The sequence below is a fragment of the Rhinopithecus bieti genome, unplaced genomic scaffold (genome assembly GCF_001698545.2).
Source record: "Rhinopithecus bieti isolate Rb0 unplaced genomic scaffold, ASM169854v2 scaffold_3767, whole genome shotgun sequence".
NCBI classification, from domain to species: Eukaryota; Metazoa; Chordata; class Mammalia; order Primates; family Cercopithecidae; genus Rhinopithecus; species Rhinopithecus bieti.
In genome coordinates this window covers 438,869-458,662 of record NW_016804149.1, presented here as the reverse complement: position 1 = coordinate 458,662, position 19,794 = coordinate 438,869, and the positions used below count along the sequence as shown (strand labels likewise).

Below are 19,794 nucleotides of genomic sequence, written 5' to 3'. Positions count from 1 at the left end.
TATATATATATATATGGTTGCTGGCCACTCTGCCCCCTCCTCCTGTTAATTTGGAAAGAATTACTGTCAGCTGAGCAGGTGTCTTGTCTTTTCTTTCTGTTGCTATTTGCAAGTCTTGCTGAAATATTTCTGAGTCTCTACAAAACAATATAAAATTCATTCAATTTTAATAACAGTCACTGGGAAGAAGGAATAAAAAAATGGCGAAAAGGGATATTTTGGCAAGTTGTTTATTTACTTTCATATAGTGGGAGGGCAAAAGATACAGTACCATTAGGTAGAATTACATGTTAGAACATTTTTTTAGTAGTACATAATGAAAGTTAAACATTTAAAGGATATTTACTGAAATAAAATGACACAGGCATGAGTATTGATGGGTTTATCTGACAAATTTTTAACACTGGATTGTGGCATCAGGTTAAATAGTTGGCATTTTTATAAAATTGTATTTTAGTATACTTGAAATCTGTGAAATAGTAATAGTAATACTTTATTGTATGCTACAAATATATATTATTGATGATAATAAAAATCCAGAAACCATTGAGGAAAAATAGACTTAATGTAACAGGAACAACTTTAATGGGAAGGGTTGTAGGAGAGTAGAGTAGGAAATGAGAATAATGAGAAAGTGAAGAGAGATGTGGGTGTTCCAAAAGAATGCAGGAAGGTTCTAGTTTGAATTTAGGAGTATAGATGAAGACTGAAACAAATCATCCCATTGTAGAACCACTTTGAGTATGAGAACCTCTTCCTGGTTCAAGTTCAAAGCATATCACATGCACAAAAGAAAAATTAAATGGCAGTGTAATGGCATACATGACCTCAGCACCAGATATGTGGTGGTACTGTTGGATTTGTAAGGACTTATTAGTTCCGTCTTACTGCTTGTATTCCCTTCTTTTGGGTTATATCAAATCAGGTTAAAAAGATGAAAACATTCAATTGATTTTATGCTTTTTTGTTTTTCCAGAAATCCTGCAGGACGGACTGGACTGGTTGGCCGGGGGCTTTTGGGGCGATGGGGCCCAAATCATGCTGCAGATCCCATTATAACCAGGTAAGAGCCAGTAAAAAAACATATCAGTAGCAAAGAGCTAAGTGATAGAAAAAATGCAGACTGTAGCTGTGTGTATATATGTATACTTGTGTGTATATGCATATGTTTGTGTTTGTATATATATGTGTATATACAGTCATGCATTGCTTAACAATGAGGACACGTTCTGAGAAATGCATTGTTAGGTGATTTTGTTGTTATGCGAACATCATAGAGTATATTTATATAAGCCTAGGTTGTGTAGGTACAATTGAATAAGTAGTATACACCTATGCTATATGCTATAGCCTATTGCTCTTAGGCTACAAGCCTGTACAGCATGTTACTGTACTGAATGCTGTAGGCAACTGTAACACAATTGTAAGTGTATATATATCTAAACATAGGGAAAGTAGGTAAAAATACGATATAAAAGATAAAAAACCATGCACCTGTTTCAGGCACTTACCCTGAATGGAGCTCTTAGGACTGGGTGTTGATCTGGGTGAGTCAGAGTGAGTGGTGAGTGAACATGAAAGCCTAAGACATTGCTGTCCACTACTATAGAGTTTATAAACACTGCATACTTAGGCTACACCAAATTTATAAAAAATATTTTCCTTTTGTGAATAATAAATCGACCTTAACTTACTGTAACTTCCTTACTTTATAAACTTAAACATTTTTAAAACCTTTTTGGCTTTTTTATAACAGCTTAAAACACATTGTGCAGCTGTACAAAGATAGTTTTTTTGTTATATCCTTATTCTGTGAGCTTTAATTAAAAAAAGTTTTTTTGTTTGTTTTTAAACTTTTTGTTAAAAACTAAGATACAAATACACACATTAGCCTACGGCTATATAAGGTCAGGATCATCAATATCACTGTTTGGTGCCTCCATATCTTGTCCCACTGGAAAGTTGTCAGGGGCAGTAATATCCATGGAGCTGTCATCTCCTATGATAATAATGCCTTCCTCTTGAATATCTCCTGAAGGACCTGCCTGAGGCTGTTTTACAGTTAACTTTTTTTATAAGTAGAAGGAATATACTCTAATATAATAATAAAAAGTACGGTGTAGTAAATACATAAGCCAGTAACATAGTCACTTATTATCAAGTATTATGTACTGTATGTGATTGTACTCTTATGACTGGCAGTGCAGTAAGTTTGTTTACATCAGCATCACCACAAGCATGTGAGTAATACATTGGGTGAGGATATTAACAATGGCTTATGACATCATTAGGTGATAGGAATGTTTCAGCTCCATCATAATCTTATGGGACCACCACTGCATATGTAGTCTGTTATTGACCAAAAGATCATTATACGGCACATGAGTGTACACACACACACACAAGCCAGCATATGTATATTACATAAATATGCATGCAGATGTATATATAATTGATATTTTTAAGGGATTTTATATACAATAGTGATGTGGTGTAAGTATAAAGCTGTCATTATATGAGTAGGTTAGGCATTATATAAAGAAGGTTAATTCTATTTATGCATCTATTTATTGAACATCTATCTATTTGTTCTCAGCATTGAGTAGGCACTTTGGTAGATATAAAAAAAATCTAAGAATCCTAAGTTGGTTCTCTGTGACTGAAGAGCTATGGTTCTATTTGCAAGATGGAAAATATGAAGTAAGAAAACATGTTAAATATGATCAAATAGTATGGGTGATTCAGGATGCTTTAGAAGATTGGATGTGGGGCATGGCTGTGGTAAACTAGAACACTCAAGAAAGGCATTATAAAGCAGGTAGATTTGAGCTGAACTTGAACCATGGGTAGGGAGATAGCAGGAAGCCTAAGAAAAGGGTTTGTAGTAATATCTGAGTAGAGACCGGCTTGGTTGAAACAGAATATTCTTGTAGGAGAGTAGTGGGTGAAAAATGAAACTAAAAGTTAATTTTTGTGCAGTTTTATTGTGAAGAATTTTAAATGCCAAAATTGGTAGTATGGACTGGAGCCACTGAAGGTTTCAGAACAGGGGAGAGGCATTCTCTTCCCGAGGCAGACCTATCTGGTGAGCCAAATCATATTCAGGTCTCTTGATGAGCATCAATCAGAATTAAGAAGGTCAGTGAATCTAATGTTTAGATGGGCTTAGCTATCTCCACAGGAATCATCTTTCTAATGTATCTGAAATACTGTCATATTTGTCATCCTTTTAATTTTTATTTTTTTACTTATAGAATTTCTTTGCTGACCATCTGTCTCCCCACATGGAATTGTCATGTTCTTTCTTTAAATAGTGCAAGTATCTTTAATATTGTTACTTTCTTAGTTTTGATATTTTGGGGGCTTTTCTTCACGGAGACTCTGTTTTTCTTTGATCTGAGAGTTTAATTCTATATATTTTTTTATTTTCAAGTTGCTGGAAGAGGCGCCCATACTCACCTGGTCTTACTTTCTTACTTGCCCTCTCGATTCTCCTGCCAAAAAGGATCTTTACCCAATCCCCAATTTTATCTTCCCTCCATCATCCATCCACCTACCCACCCATTCACCTACCTACTTACTTAACTACTGATCAACCTACCTCTCCATCCATGTACTGTTAGAACCTCTTTGGTTTAAATAAGATGGAAAGAGTTAATAAAAAAATATTAATGGCAGTGTTAGTTTCTGACTTTGGTGAAGCTGGCTAAAAACAGGAAGGTATGAAACGTTTGAAACAGGAATGTAATGCTAGTAAGCGGACGAGAAGCAGAAAAGGGAGTCTGAGTCTTGAAAGTTAGAATCTAGTTAGCTTATCTTTATCTATGTTGGACCAAATAGTGGCTAGGAGTATACGTGGTGATTGTGTGTCAAGTTGTTTTGAAATGGTAGACTTTTTGAGCTTAACTCTGTCGTACAGATAAGAGAACTGAAGGCTTAGAGATGGTTCAAGGCTATAAGACAGCCCACAAGTGGCGGTGTCTGGCTTTCAGCTGTACTTTTAGGTTGACGTTCTTTGTTATCTCAATAATGATTAATTAATAATACATAATAATGCATTAATTAATAAATTGATGAGTTCCTCTAAATAGATGAGAGGCAGCAGAAATGGAAGAGAGAAGAGTGAAAGATGTTGAAAGAAGGATCAAGCCTTAGATGAATTGTTAAAAGTATTCTACTTTTAGATTAGTCTATTCCAGGCATCCTATCAGTGCTATCATTAGTTTTTCTATTTGTTTTTCACAGAAGCCCCTCCAAGTAGGTATTGGTATATCTGTTTTGAGAATTTGAAAATAGAGACTCACTGGGGTTAAGTGACTTGCCTAAATGTTATAGATCTGACATCTGAATCAGGGGTAAGTGGCTTTAAATACTGTGCTTTTTCCGTTACACCACTAGTGAGTCTTTACTGTACTTTTTATCATTATTTTAGGGTATATTCCTTCTACTGAAGAATCACCCAGGCACTTTCAGAGCAAAGATTCTATCCCCCTTTCTTTCAAGTATGCACTTCATGATTCAAAACAACATTGTTCAGGATTTCGTAAACTTTTTAGTTCAGAAGCTCCAGGTCAGGTGTTAAATTTTCAGATTCCCAGGCATCTCTCCTAGAGATTGTCCAGGCATAATTTTCAAAAGTTTCTTCAGATCCTCTAGAGTCAAAATGAGTTGGGAAGTGTTAATATATTATTTTGAATAAATTCAGCTCAAATAATTGGTGACTATCATTTTCTGTTCCCTTTTGGTTAACGACAGGAAGGGGCATACTACCAGAACTGGGGAGGGAATAGCAATAGGGCATAGAAATACCATTGATATTCAGTAAGTGTTCATTAGGTTCATCAGTGAAAATGATGTGTTCTGTTAGATCAAGAAATTTTGTTTTAAAATTGGTGATAATGTATTTAATACTAATAAATAACATAGCAAGAAGCTACTGTGCTTAAAATCCATACGTTTGTCCCTTCAGAATAAAATCTGAGAACATATGCAAGCTGTTCATCATCTCTCTGGTCCTACCTTCTCCCCAGCAGCATCTCTCTCTTTTTTTTTTTTTTTGAGATGTGGTCTTGCTATGTTACCCTGGCTGGTCTCGAACTCCTGAGCTCAAGCAATCCTCCCACCTTGGCCTCCCAGAGTGCTAGGATTACAGGCAGGAGCCACCACACCTGGCCAGCATCTCTCTCTATTCTCTTTCTCATCCTTGTTCCATAGTCACAACTGGCTGGCTGAAGAGCAGTGGCTGTATTGAGTCTTTGTTTTCCCATCTCCTTGCATGTGATGTGTAGTAGGTGCCAGTAAATGTTTATGAGTGAACAGAGCTATCATTCACCTTCTTATCTTTCCTTTTTTTTTTTTTTTTTGGAGACAGATTCTAGCTCTGTCGCCCAGGCTGGAGTGTAGTGGTGCTATCTTGGCTCACTGCAACCTCCAAGTGATTCTCCTGCTTCAGCCTCCCAAGTAGCTGGGACTACAGGTGCACGCCACACTGCCCAGCTAATTTTTGTATTAGTAGATAAGGTTTCACCATGTTGGCCAGGATGGTCTTGATCTTTTGAACTCATGATCTGCCTGCCTCAGCCTCCCAAAGTGCTGGGATTACAGGCGTGTACCACCACGCCCAGTCATCTTTCCTCTTACCTAATTAGTGTAAGCGTTCTGCTTGTTCAGTTTAAGTAGATAGTATGGTAATTAAGAACACAGATTCTGGAACCAGATTGCCCAGGTTCAAAGTTCTGTTTACACCCTTGTTAACACTGCAGTCTTAGGGAAGTTACCTAACTTTTCTGTTCTTTATTTTCCATATCTGTAAGATAAAGATAATAAAACGACTATTTTATAGGGTTGTTTTGAGGCTTAAATAGATAAATACATGAAAGCACTTGGAACAGTGTTTTATATATATAATACATGCTATCTAAATGGCTTTTAGAAAATAAAAATAAAATCCATCCTTCTTTCTCATTGTCTCTGCCTTCTGTCCTGTCATCATCTTTTACCTGGGTCATAGTAGTGGCCTCCCAGCTGATCTTCTTGAGTCCAGTCTTGCTTTCCTGCAGACCAACATACATGCTTTTGTCAAAGTGAGTGAGCTTTCTAAAATTCAGATTGGTTATGGCTTTACCCTGCTTAAAAACATTCTGTGGCTCTCTAAGTAGATGAATTAGATGAATCGTCGTATAAGCCCATTGCCCACTTTTCTGGCCTATCTTTTCCCTCACTGATGCCCATGGTGCTAGACCCCGTATGGACATTCAGTTTCTTGAACACATTATTTTATTTATGACTTTGTTTCTCACTCCTGTATTCCCCTTTCTGGCATTTAAAAAAACAGATGTGCCCTCTTGTACTAATTATTATTTCATTTCTATTTAATATACTCATCAAACTATCACCCTTCTAATTTAGAGCCACTGCTAGACTGTGAGCTCTTTCATGGGAGGAATTAAATACGGTAGATATGGTAGTCAGCTACTATATAAGGAAATTAGATATGGTAGTCAGCTACTACATAAGGAAATTTGGAAGCTCATACCCACACTAATACTTTATTGGGTTTCATCCACAGTAATGATTAGATCATAGACCTTCTTTTTTGGTTTAGCATTGGAAGATTTTTTTTTGACTAAGAGATCATTAGGACAATTCCTAAAATTGGGCTGGAGGTTGATATGGAGGTGAGGAAGGGGAAGGGGAGATTTATTAGTATCAACATCTCTGGCAAAGAGAGTGTTGTTAGAAAAAGTGTGTTTTGAAACTAACACTGCCTTGATACTTTTTACAAAATCTATAATCAATTCAATTTAAAATGTAAAATAAAAGGGTAGAGTTTTTTTTTGTTTGTTTATCAAATTAGAGGGCATAAAGATTGAGAAGCAGGGCCAGGTGTGGTGGCTTACACCTGTAATCACAGCACTTTGGGAGGCTGAGGTGGGAGGATGGCTTGAGGCCAGGAGTTCAAGACCAGCTGGGTAACCTAGCAGGAGACCCTGTCTCTACTGAAAAACAAAAAAAAAAAATAGCTGGGCGTGGTGGCCCATGCCTGTAGTCCTAGCTATGCAGGAGGTTGAGACAGAATGATTGCTTGAGCCCAGGAGTTTAAGGTTACAGTGAACTATGTTTGCACCACTGTACTCCAGCCTTAGTGACAGAGCAAGACCCTGTCTCTTTAAATAAAAAAAAAAATTGAGAAGTACTGCTTTTGACAACAACTAAACTGGGTCATATAATCTGCTTTTCTCTTAGCACAGGGTGAACTGTTAAAAGCAAATTTTTTTTTTTTTTGAGATGGAGTGTCACTCTGTCACCCAGGCTGGAGTGTAATGGCACGATCTTTGCTCACTGCAACCTCTGCCTCCTGGGTTCAAGTGATTCTCCTGCCTCAGCCCCTGAGTGTCTGGGACTACAGGCACTCACCATCATGCCTGGCTAATTTTTGTATTTTTGTAGAAACAGGGTTTCACCATGTTGGCCAGGCTGGTGGGGGGTCTTGAACTGCTGATCTCAGGTGATCTGCCCGCCTTGGCCTCCCAAAGTGCTGGGATTTCAGGCATGAATCACCACACCCTGCCAAAAACAAATCTTACCATGCCTTTTTCACTACCAGTAATTTTCTCTGTCTGTCACCCAAGCTGGAGTGTAGTGGCACGATCTTAGCTCAGTGCAACCTCAAACTCTAGGTACAAGTGACCCTTCTGCCTCAGTCTCCCAACTAGGTAGGACTATAGGTGCATGCCACCGCACCAACTGATTTTTTAATTTTTTGTAGAGATGAGGTCTTCCCTTGTTGCCCAGGCTGGTCTCGAACTCCTGAGCTCAAGCAATTCTCCCAAAGTGTTGGGATTACAAGTGTGAGCCACTGCACCTGGCAACCACCAGTAATTTTTAAAGAAGGATATGTAAACTTATTTTTTAAAAAACTTTGATAACCTTTTCTTTAAATTCTATTCTGCTGCTACTTGTTTTGTTAGTACTTTAAGTAGTAAAAATTGTTTGTATCCTGAATTTTCGTTACAGATAATGTAGTATCTTTTATTTTATTTATTTATTTTTTTGAGACGGAGTCTCGGTCTGTCGCCCAGGCTGGAGTGCAGTGGCCGGATCTCAGCTCACTGCAAGCTCCGCCTCCCGGGTTTACGCCATTCTCCTGCCTCAGCCTCCCAAGTAGGTGGGACTACAGGCGCCCGCCACCTCGCCCGGCTAGGTTTTGTATTTTTTTTAGTAGAGACGGGGTTTCACCATGTTAGCCAGGATGGTCTCGATCTCCTGACCTCATGATCCGCCCGTCTCGGCCTCCCAAAGTGCTGGGATTACAGGCTTGAGCCACCGCGCCCGGCCAATGTAGTATCTTTTATGTAATGTAGATATTTGTCCTGGTTTGTAAGAGTGATGAATATAGAATATTTCCTATAAAAATCAATAGTTTTAAATAAAACTAGCTGATTTGAGATAAATTTGTATATACTCTGTTTTAAAGAAAAGTGTCCTTGTAACTTTTTCTCAGATTTGAGATAGAACCTTAGTTTTTGTTGTAAATAGTTATGATTTTACATTACTATTCACAGATGGAAAAAGGATAGCAGTGGAAATAAAATCATGCATCCTGTTTCTGGGAAACACATCTTACAGTTTGTTGCAATAAAAAGGAAAGACTGTGGAGAATGGGCAATCCCAGGGGTAAGCATTAAAATTAAATTAGTGTTTAAGTTCTTTTTAGTTGCTTTACTTACTACGTGGTTATTGTTTGTGGATCTTTTCTATTCCATTTTCCTCTATTCCTTCCCACTTGAATTAGTAGTTCTTTTGTTTTTCATCCCTGCATGAAGTGTCATTGTCAGCAACAAGTTTAGGATAAACCAAGACTGTTAGAATCTGCGTCTAATTCTGACACCCTTGGGAAGTAACTTGGGCTTTGACATTAGATGTAGGTCTGTGTTCTGGCCATTCCACTTGCAGCTGGGTGATTGGGAGTTCAGGCCCTCATCTTTAAAATAAAGAGATCTACTTCACAGGATTATTAGAGATCACATATAAATAGGCATTCATTATGTTGGATCCCATTTCAGAATTTAACCTCTACTCCAAGCCCAAGGTAGTATTTTTAAGCACTTTTTGGTTGAATTCTGATAACTTTTGACAACATTTAAAAAATTAACTTTTGTTATTTACTGTTCCTTGTAGTTTAAATAATTTCTATAATGTCATCAAGATGAGTATACTTTTATTGACTTGTAGTTTGAATTTATGGCAGTGGTATATTTGAAGTGGCCATTTATTTTTTATTTATTTATTTTGAGACAGAGTCTCTCACTCTGTCATCCAGGCTGGAGTGCATTGGTGCGATCTTGGCTTATTGCAGCCTCTGCCTCCTGGGTTCATGCAGTTCTTGTGCCTCAGCCTCCCCCCGTAGCTGGGATTACAAGCATGCGCCACCATGCCTGGCTAAGTTTTGTAATTTTAGTAGAGACGAGTTTCACTATGTTGGCCTGGCTGGTCTCAAACTCCTGGCCTCAAGTAATCTGCCTGCCTCAGGGCCTCCCGAAGTGCTGGGATTACAGGTGTGAGTCACCACGCCCGGCCTGAAGTGGCTGTTTAAAATGTTTATGTGTGTGGTAGAGTGTTTTATATTTTATACCATATTGTGAAATGGAGATAGTTTGATATGAGGATGACTCTTTATAAACATACAGTTATCTGCAAGAATGTTTTTTTCTTTGTAGAATAAAAATGGAATGGAAATAAGGATCTCAACTGACTCTGATAAAAGTTTAGGTTAATTTCTGTTTTTTTCTTCTTTTTGAGACGGAGTCCATCCAGTCCATTGGTCGGCTGGAGTGCAATGGCATGATCTCAGCTCACTGCAACATCCACTTCCTGGGTTCAAGCAATTCCCTGCCTCAGCCTCCCTCGTAGCTGGGATTGTAGGCAACCACCAGCACACCTGGCTAACTTTTGTATTTTTAGTAGAGATGGGGTTTCACCATCTTGGCCAGGCTGGTCTTGAACTCCTGACCTCGTGATTCACCCGCCCTGGCCTCCTAAAGTGCTGGGATTATAGGCATGAGCTACCGCTCTCGGCGAACTTTAGGCTAACTTCTTTGAGCCAAATCGTCAAACTTCACTTAGGTCGAAAGCAATAATGTAATAATGATTTCATCATAGAATCTTATATTTTTATTGTTATTTGAAATTCTTATCAGGAAACTGCTGTCATTGATATCATTTTGACAGTTACTCATCTAATCACTGTATTTTTAGTATCTTCCTTTTGTCAGCTAATATTTTAGACATTGAGGATACAACAGAACAACATAAACAAATATCTCTATCTTTTGATGCTCACATTCCAGTTGGAGAGACAGATAATATAAGATACATAAGTTAAATATATCGCATCTAACAATAAGTATTAAGAAAAAACAAAAGCAAGTTAGAGGACTAGGAAGTGTTTGAGAGTTTGCAGTTTTAGACAGGGCAATTAGAGAAGACCTCCCCGAGGAGGTGCATGTCAGGTAACTATCTGAAGGGAAATGAATTAGTGAACCATGCAGATATCTAGAGAAAAGCATCTTGGATAGAGATAATAGCAGGTGCAAAGGTGCTCAGCAGGCAGCATGTTAGGCAGGTCCTGGGAACATTGAGGAGATCAGTGTGGCTGGAATGGAATGAACAGTGGGGGAAGAATCAATGTGCTGTATTATTTCTTGCCTCCAGTCCTTTTTCCTTAGTTTGAGTTTGGCAAGTACCAGGAAATTGGTTTGATTGGCTCAGTTTGCCATAGACTAACCTTGGACCAATCACTGTGGCCAAATACATGAGGTATCCTTATTGGCTTCTACTAGCAACAGATGGTTTAGAGAACAGCGTATCACAGAGAAATGGGGATCACTATTATAGGCAGATTGAATAATGTTCACTCTACCACTCAATAAATATTTGTTGAACAAATCAAAGCTGATCCCTTTTTTCAAATTTTTTAATGTGACTCTTAGGGGATGGTGGATCCAGGAGAAAAGATTAGTGCCACACTGAAAAGAGAATTTGGTGAGGAAGCTCTCAACTCCTTACAGAAAACCAGTGCTGAAAAGAGAGAAATAGAGGAAAAGTTGCACAAACTCTTCAGCCAAGACCACCTAGTGGTAAGAAATAGTGTTTCTGGGAGGGATTTAGTTCTGTGGATTGTTGAAAATGACTTAAAAGTTGACCTGGAAATCTGTATGTCCTTCTCTAAATAAAGTGGAATACTTGTATATTTAAAATATATTCACAAAAACAAATTACAGATCTTCACTGTAAATAGGTTTCTATTTAAAGTTTTATAGCCCAACTTTATATAGGCTAAAATGATCTATATTTAGTTCATTTATATCATTTATTTTAACAACCTTTTCTTCTTAGTTTTCTTTTTTCTTTTGAGATGGAGTCTCTCTCTGTCACCCAGTCTGGAGTGCAGTGGCATGATCCTGGCTTACTGCAACCTTCACCTCCCAGGTTCATGCAATTCTCCTGCCTCAGCTTCTGGAATAGTTGGGATTACAGGCACCCACCACCATGCCCGGCTAATTTTTGTATTTGTAGTAGAGACGCCATGTAGTATTTCACCATGTTGGCCAGGTTGCCCTTGAACTCCTGACTTCAAGTTATCTGCCCTCTTTGGCCTCCCAAAGTGCTGGGATTACAGGTGTGAGCCAACATGTCTGGCCTATAAACTATTTTCTTTCACATTGAGTACCCATCCAACAGAAAGCTTTTTGTATGTGCATGAATTCAGCTCTCGCTGAAAGAACATTTACATTTTAAATTATGTCATACAGAGATTTTTCTGGTTGATAATCATTTAAGTCTCATGTCTATTTTGTGCATATACCCTCTATTCTTTTGATTTTTATTTGAGACAGGGTCTTGCTCTGTTGTTCAGGCTGGAGTGCAGTGGTGTTATCATGGCTCACTGCAGTCTCAACCTCTTGAGCTCATGTGATCCTCCCACCTCAGTCTTCTGGGTAGCTGGGACCACAGGCACACACCACTGCACTGGGCTAATTTTTTGTTTTTTGTTTTGCAGAGATGGGGTGTTACCATGTTGCCCAGGCTGGTCTTGAACTCCTGGGCTCAAGTGATTCCCCCACCTCGACCTCCCAGAGTGCTGGGATTATAGGAGTGAGCCTAGCCTTCCGTGCTTTTAAAAAAATACCTTACAAGGTATATGCACGCTAATAATAAGAAAATAATAGATTTTTTTCTTTTTTGTTGTTGTTGTTTCTTTTTTTTTTTTTTTTTTGAGATGAAGTCTCACCCTTGTCCCCAGGCTGTAGTGCAATGGTGCGATCTCGGCTCACTGCAACCTCCGCCTCCTGGGTTGAAACGATTCTCCTGCCTCAGCCTCTCGAGTAGCTGGGATTACAGGCGTGTGCCACCATGCCTGGCTAATTTTTATATTTTTAGTAGAGACAGGGTTTCACCATGTTGGCCAGTCAGGTCTTGAACTCCTGACCTGAGGTGATCTGCCTGCCTTGGCCTCTAAAAGTGCTGGGATTACAGGCGTGAGCTACCGCGTCTGGCCTTTTTTATGTCATTTTTTAATTTGGATTGCTTGTTTTCTTTTCAGAATTCGGATTTAGTTATTTATGTTGTCCAGATTTTTTTGAGTTACATTTGTGCTGGATGACTAGATCCAAATATTTTCATATATTAATAGCTTAAGAGGTAATCTTTAGTTTTACTTATAGATCTCCTTTAACTATAGGAGTTTACCTTTGTATTTCAGAAACTATAATCACAGAAAAATACTTAAATCATGGACTCTCTTAAAAAATCATATTGCCCAAATCTGACTGTTCTCAAATTCTGAAATTAGAGTTTGAAGTGTTGACGGTTTCATGATTTATTTATTTATTTTGAGACGGTGTCTTGCTCTGTCGCCAGGCTGGAGTGCAGTGACGTGATCTCAACTCACTGCAACCTCTGCCTCCCAGGTTCACGTGATTCTTCTGCCTCAGCCTCCCAAGTAGCTGGGACTACAGGTGTGTGCCACCATGCCCAGCTAATTTTTGTTTTTAGTAGAGATGAGGTTTCACCATGTTGGCCAGGATGGTCTTGATCTCTTGACCTTGTGATCTGCCTGCCTCCACCTCCCAAAGTGCTGGGATTACAGGCATGAGCCCTGTGCCTGTCCTGAGGGTTTCATGATTTTTAAAGCTGACTCAAAAGAGAATATTGTTCTGTGGGAAATTTGAAACAAGCACGTGAAGTACTGCATTAAAAGTTTTATGATAGTTACATTTCTTTCTTTTTTTCTTTCTGTTTTTTTTGAGACAAAGTCTCGCTCTGTTGCCCAGGCTGGAGTGCGATGGCACGATTTTGGCTCACTGCTACCTCCACCTCCTGGGTTCACGCAGTTCTCCTGTTTCAGCCTCCCGAGTAGCTGGGACTACAGGCGTCTACCACCATGCCTGGCTAATTTTGTGTATTTTAGTAGAGACAGGGTTTCACCTTTTTGGTCAGGCTCGTCTCAAACTCCTGACCTCAGGTGATCCACCTGCCTCAGCCTCCCAAAGTGCTGAGATTATAGACGTGAGCCACCACGCCTGGCTGATACTTACATTTCTTAAACAAAATTTTGTTAGAAACACATAACATAAAATTTGCCATCTGAACTGTTGAATGTACAGCTCAGTAGCATTCAATATGTTCATGTTGTTGTGCAACAGGATATTTACATTTCTGATGCTAGTGAAGGTAACATGCTCTGCTGTACTCACTACATCTTGGACTTTTAAAAAAATCTGTCTTCTTTTGAAAATAGATATATAAGGGATATGTTGATGATCCTCGAAACACCGATAATGCATGGATGGAGACAGAAGCTGTGAACTACCATGATGAAACAGGTAACTTCATATTTATTAAACTGACTGGGATTAAAGGATCAATTTAAGCCAGTAGCCCACTAAGGCATGTATAAATCTGGACTATTTTAGCATCTTAAACCAATTAACTGTTGATTGTAGGATTGTAGTTATATAAAAGCAAAATTGTTGGTATTAAAGGAATACGTAGGAGAAATCTTCAAAACTGTTATCACCAGTGATTAAATTTTCTTTAATCCATTGGTAACATTTGAAATTAAGGTTGAAATTATGGGCTAAAATGGTATGCTTTAAAGATACCAGATTATTTATTGAGTATGATTCATTTTTTTTGCAAAACAAAAATGAAAGCAACTGGGATTTGGGTAGGAAGTATGGCAATGATGAAGGAAATGGGATTTAAATCTTACTATTTGAAATATTTTTATAATAATCTTGGATTATTAAAACACAAAGCAATAACAAAAAATTCCAGGTGCTGAGAAAATTTACGTGAATGTTCTTTCTGGTCCGTGGAATTTAAAATTTTATGAGGAGGGTCAAACCTGTTACTACAGAAGGAGAAAGGAAAATCTGCTGTCTTAAAAATTAATTTGATCTCAATGTACACATTGAATGGCTCCCTTGAAACATATTTTATTGCTGAATTTAATTTGTTTTTATTTGTAGCATAAAAGTAGGTGCATCATGCTAGAGAAATGAAATGAATGTTCCACTCATGGTTCTTTCTGAGCTGTGTAACCTTGTACAAATCACTTGTCCTCTTGGACTCAATTTTTTTTACTTACAAAATGGGCTAGAACTAGAAGATCTGTCATTTCTATGTCTGTGCTTTTGCTTGTTGAACTTGGAGGAAACTCCTGGGACCATTTTCCATTGCTTCTGTATTTCCGCTGAGGTATATTAGAAGAAATATGCAGATGTAAATTAGAAGCAGGTCTGTACAACTTTAGTACTGATAAATTTGTTAACTACTTATTTTTGGAATTAAAAACAATAACTGATCCTTCAGAGGTTGATTATAGAGTTTATAGGTTGTTCACTGTTTTTACCCTTTTTCTCTCTTTAAACTTAAAAAATTGTGTTTTGATAATTCCAAAATCTGTGCCATATTTGAGTTTGGTTCTAATATTTGCTTTGTTTCTTTAGGCTATGCTTTTTGCCTTTTAGCATGCTTTTAGTGCCTTTTTTTTTTTTTCTTTTTTAACTCCGAGATGGAGTCTTGCTCTGTTGCCCACGCTGGAGTGCATTGGCATGATCTCGGCTCACTGCAACCTCTGCCTCTTGGGTTCAGGTGATTCTCCTGCTTCAGACTCCCAAATAGCTGGTACTACAGGCATGCACCACCATGCCCGGCTAATTTTTGTATTTTTAGTAGAGATGGGGTTTCATCATGTTGGCCAGGCTGGTCTCGAACTCCTTACTTCAGGTGATCCACCCACCTTGGCCTCCCAAAGTGCTGGGATTACAGGCATGAGCCACTGCACCTGGCTGTAGTGCTTTTTTGAAAATTGACCACTATATATCTTGTAAAGGGAACTAAGGCAAATAGTTCTTTAGTGTGAGGTTTTATGTTTATCTGGCTAGGAGTTAGGCTGTATTTGTTGTTTGCTGTAGTTGTATGTGTCAGAGGCTAAAATTTCCTATAGTTTTGGATTTCCCTGGAGACTTCTTAAATAAGGTCTGAAGCATGCCCTTCTTTCAGCTCTCTTCACCTTTTATTAAACAGCCCTATTGATAGATATGGTGGTCAATTGTGGAGTTGGGTATTTCCTTTCTCTCAGGTTGTTTAGGGCTTCCTTGAGGGCAGAGTGATCTGGTTGTATTTCAAAATGGTTACCTTTCCCCTCTCCATGTTGGAAGGGAGAGAGGATTTTTCTCCAGTCTTCACCCAGTGGCTTTCTTGGAGGTAAAACTCACTAAAATGGAGGCCACCCCTTCATACTGGTATGGGTGAGCCCCTAGGAGATTTTATCTTTCAAGCTAGTCCAAAGGTCAGCTTTCAGCAGTTCGTTACCCTTTAAGTGTTCCTACTAGGTGCTGACTCCAGTGGTCGCCTTCTCTCCCTCGTCAGTTGTGAGTCTCTGTATTTGCCTGTCTCTCCAGTTTTTGGTATGGCAGTGTGCTTTCTACCAAGAATACAAAAAAATTAGCCGGGCATGGTGGCGAGTGCCTGTAATCCCAGGTACTCGGGAGACTGAGGCAGGAGAATCGCTTGAACTCAGGAGGTGGAGGTTGCAGTGAGCCGTGATTGCACCACTGCACTTCAGCCTGGTCAACAAGAGCGAGACTCTGTCTAAAAATAAATAAATAAAAATAAAATAAAGTATTTAAGTAATGTTGCCTTGAATACTTTAATAGGCTTGTCTCTATTTCATTAGAATAAATTCTTCAAAGTGGAATTACTGGCTTGCTTATTGTATCTTCAGTGCCTAATACAGAGTCTGGTACACAAGATGTACTCTGATATTTATATACTTATAATATATACTTATATTTATATACTTACTTTTTAAAAGCTCTTGATAAACATTGTCAAATTGCCTCCAGAAATATGCCATTTATATTCCTATTCCCAACCGTGATTGGGAGCACTTATTTATTTTTTTGATAATTTAAATTTAATTTTTTTTCTTTTTCTTTTCTTTTTTTTTTTTTTGAGTTGGTGTCTTAAACCCTGTCACCAGGCTGGAGTGCAGTGGTGTGATCTTGGCTCACTGCAACCTCTGCCTCATGGATTCAAATGATTCTCCTGCCTCAGCCTCCCAAGTAAGCTGGGACTACAGGCATGTACCACCACACCTGGCTAATGTTTGTATTTTTAGTAGAATTGGGGTTTCACCTTGTTGGCCAGGCTGGTCTCAAACTCCTGACCTTAGGTGATCCACCTGCCTCAGCCTCCCAAAGTACTGTATTACAGGTGTGAGCCACCGTGTCTGGCCTAATTTAAAATATTTCAATAAATCTATTTATAAATACTTGTATTTATTAAAATATCTTAAGGACTTAAACATACTTTATGGTTTTTGGTTTGGTGTTATGCTTAGAAAACTCCACCTAAGACTATAAAAGGAGTCACCAATAATTTGTTTTTTTTTTTTTTACATTTAAATCTCTAATCCCTCTTGGATTGATTTTGATGTAAGTTTTCGTATTCATATAATATAATCTCTTTTTTAAGGATAATCTTTTTAGAGAAAAGTCTTTGTATTGTGTGTTTTTGTTAAAATTTGGGCATTTTGGAATAGTCTGTTTTTTTTTCCTTTTATTCATTCTGCTGACCAGGGATGGAATAGTCTAGTTTTTAATTCACTTGGCCAGCTAGTACAATGATGATTTAAGATTATTTTAAGTAAGAATACTTGACGATATAGATATGCTAAAACAGAGATGAATTTTTCTTGGTGATGGTTTTTCTTTGGCAACCAGGTGAGATAATGGATAATCTTACGCTAGAAGCTGGAGATGATGCTGGAAAAGTGAAATGGGTGGACATCAATGATAAACTGAAGCTTTATGCCAGTCATTTTCAATTCATCAAACTTGTGGCTGAGAAACGAGATGCACACTGGAGCGAGGACTCTGAAGCTGACTGCCATGGGTTATAGCTGATGGTCTCCGTGTAAGCCAAAGGCCCACAGAGGAGCGTATACTGAAAAGAAGGCAGTATCACAGAATTTGTACTATAAAAAGGGTAGGGTAGGCCACTTGGCCTATTTACTTTCAAAACGAGTTGGATTTAGAGTGTTTCACATCAGAATAAAATGAGTAAGATAAACTAGAACACAACATTTTCAGCTTTTTGGTCAAAAGGAATATAAGTAGTCATATTTGGTATGTATTTAAGCATGACTTAAATGAAATGTAAACAACTAATGCTCTTTGAAGAATCATAATCAGAGTAAAGATAAATTCTTGATCAGCTATAACTTCTGTTTTCCATCTAGTTCTTGTCTGTCAATGCCTTCCCTCCCGCTCCCCATCTTCTGAGGCCTGAAGGATGTTCCTGCCACATCGAACTCCTTTAGGCGGAGTACCACTACTGGATGTACAGTTTAATGTTTCATCTGCTTTTTCTTTAAATTATTTGCTTCACATGATCTTGTTGCAGCTAATTTTGAAAATGGAAACTATGTTTTCTTGACTTTAGAATTGTTAGTTTTAAGAGGAAATTTCAGCCACTAGTCAATAGAGGTCAGGATCAGTGAACAAGAGCTGATATTCTCATTTTCAAAAATTCTGAATTAAAAAAAGTCCAGGAAGTTAGTATTTAAATCAATATGTTCATTTTACTCTAGTGAAACTACTGTATGTTATAAATCAGTTAAAAATGGATGTTTGGAAAAGAATTGAAATCAGGACAAAAAATTACTGATGCTGGTGAGGTTGTAGAGAAAAAGGAATGCTTATACACTGTTAGTGGGAGTGTAAATTGGTCCCACCGTTGTGGAAGACAATGTAGAGAGTCCTCCAAGATTTAAAGATTTGACCCAGCAGTCCCATTACTGGGTATATACCCAAAAGAATATAAATTGTTCTGTTGTAAAGACATATTCACACATATGTTCACTGCTGCACTATTCACAATAGCAAAGACATGAAATCAACCTAAATGCTCATCGGTGATAGACTGGATAAAGACAATTTGGTATATATACACCATGGAATACTATGCAGCCGTAAAAAAGAATAGGATCATGTCCTCTGAAAAGATACGGATGGAGCTGTAGACCATTATCCTTAGCAAACTGATGCAGGAACACTGCATGTTCTCTTGTGAGTGAGCTAAATGGTGAGAACACATGGACAAGGGAACAACATTCTGGGGCCTACTGGAGGGTGGGAGGAGGGAGAGGATGAGGAAAAATAACTAATGGGTACTAGGCTTAATACCTGGGTGATGAAATAATCTGTACAACAAGCCCTCATGACACAAGTTTACCTATGTAGCAAGCCTGCACATGTACCCCTGTACTTAACAACAAAACAAACACAAAGGAAAATGTTAGCCATATGTGAATTTTAAACTTCTTGATAGTCGCATTAAAAATAAGAAGAAACAAGTAAAATGGTTTGTAATAATTTAATCCATTATATACAAAATATCTTAATATGTGATCAATATATAATAAGTAATTATTTTGGTTCTGTAAAAACAGGAACAGAGGTGGAGGTCTCTGTGAGTTAGTGTTTTTTATTAGGAAAGAAATGTTGAAGATTGAAATAGGTTTTTGAGAAAAGCATGGTTAATGTTATAAATCCCAGAGGAAAGGAGGGGTTGGTGCTTTGGGGTTTTGGAAGCAAGGAAGAGGAAAGAAAAGTAGTACTACCTTGTCTTAGTGGACATGTTTATCCCATTCTGGCTAAGGATCTCCTTTGGAAAGCCCTGTGATAGGAGCTCCTGTCAACCTGTGTAGGGTTGGGCTACAACTGGAGCATCTCAAGAAAAGCTTTAGGGGAGAGAGACATGATTGTTTTCTTTCCTTCAGATGTTTGAAAAAGATATTAGGCCTACTCTGTAGCTAGAGAGGGTTAAGGTAAAACAAAGTGTTTTTCTGTTTTTTGTTTTGTTTATTTGATGTCAGAACTTTCGGTGGTAAACCTGAATTGAACTGACAGGAGGCTTTTTTTCCCCTCAGTTATGACTGTAGGTTTTCCTGAGATGCATTAGAATGTTTGATTTCAGGATACCTCCAGCCCTTCTGGAATAGTTATAAATAGGGCATATGTATGTATTAACTTCTAAATAGCTATAAAATCCTGGTCCCTACGGTGAGTAATAAGGGATTAATACTTGATGAGGATGATCTGCTGAAGAGGTTAGATGGTCTTCCTGCATGGAAGTCGGCTTCTACTTTCACCATTTGGCAGGAAGAAACTGCTGTTTCCTATCACTGAATAGAGTTCTCCAAAACTGAAGCTACTTACA

General features: G+C 38.2%; 1 protein-coding gene across 3 annotated transcripts in view; it reads left to right on the top strand.

Moving 5' to 3' along the window:
• NUDT9 (nudix hydrolase 9) overlaps positions 1–17,794 on the top strand; it is a 39,854-nt gene extending 22,060 nt beyond the window's left edge. For all 3 annotated transcript variants that reach the window (XM_017866851.1, XM_017866852.1, XM_017866853.1), the window contains 5 exons: positions 977–1,063; positions 8,565–8,676; positions 10,992–11,138; positions 13,802–13,886; positions 17,295–17,794. In XM_017866851.1, the coding sequence (XP_017722340.1) occupies positions 977–1,063; positions 8,565–8,676; positions 10,992–11,138; positions 13,802–13,886; positions 17,295–17,473 (610 nt within the window). In that variant the 3' untranslated portion in view covers positions 17,474–17,794. The remainder of the gene's footprint in view (positions 1–976; positions 1,064–8,564; positions 8,677–10,991; positions 11,139–13,801; positions 13,887–17,294) is intronic.
• Positions 17,795–19,794: the final 2,000 nt, after the last annotated feature.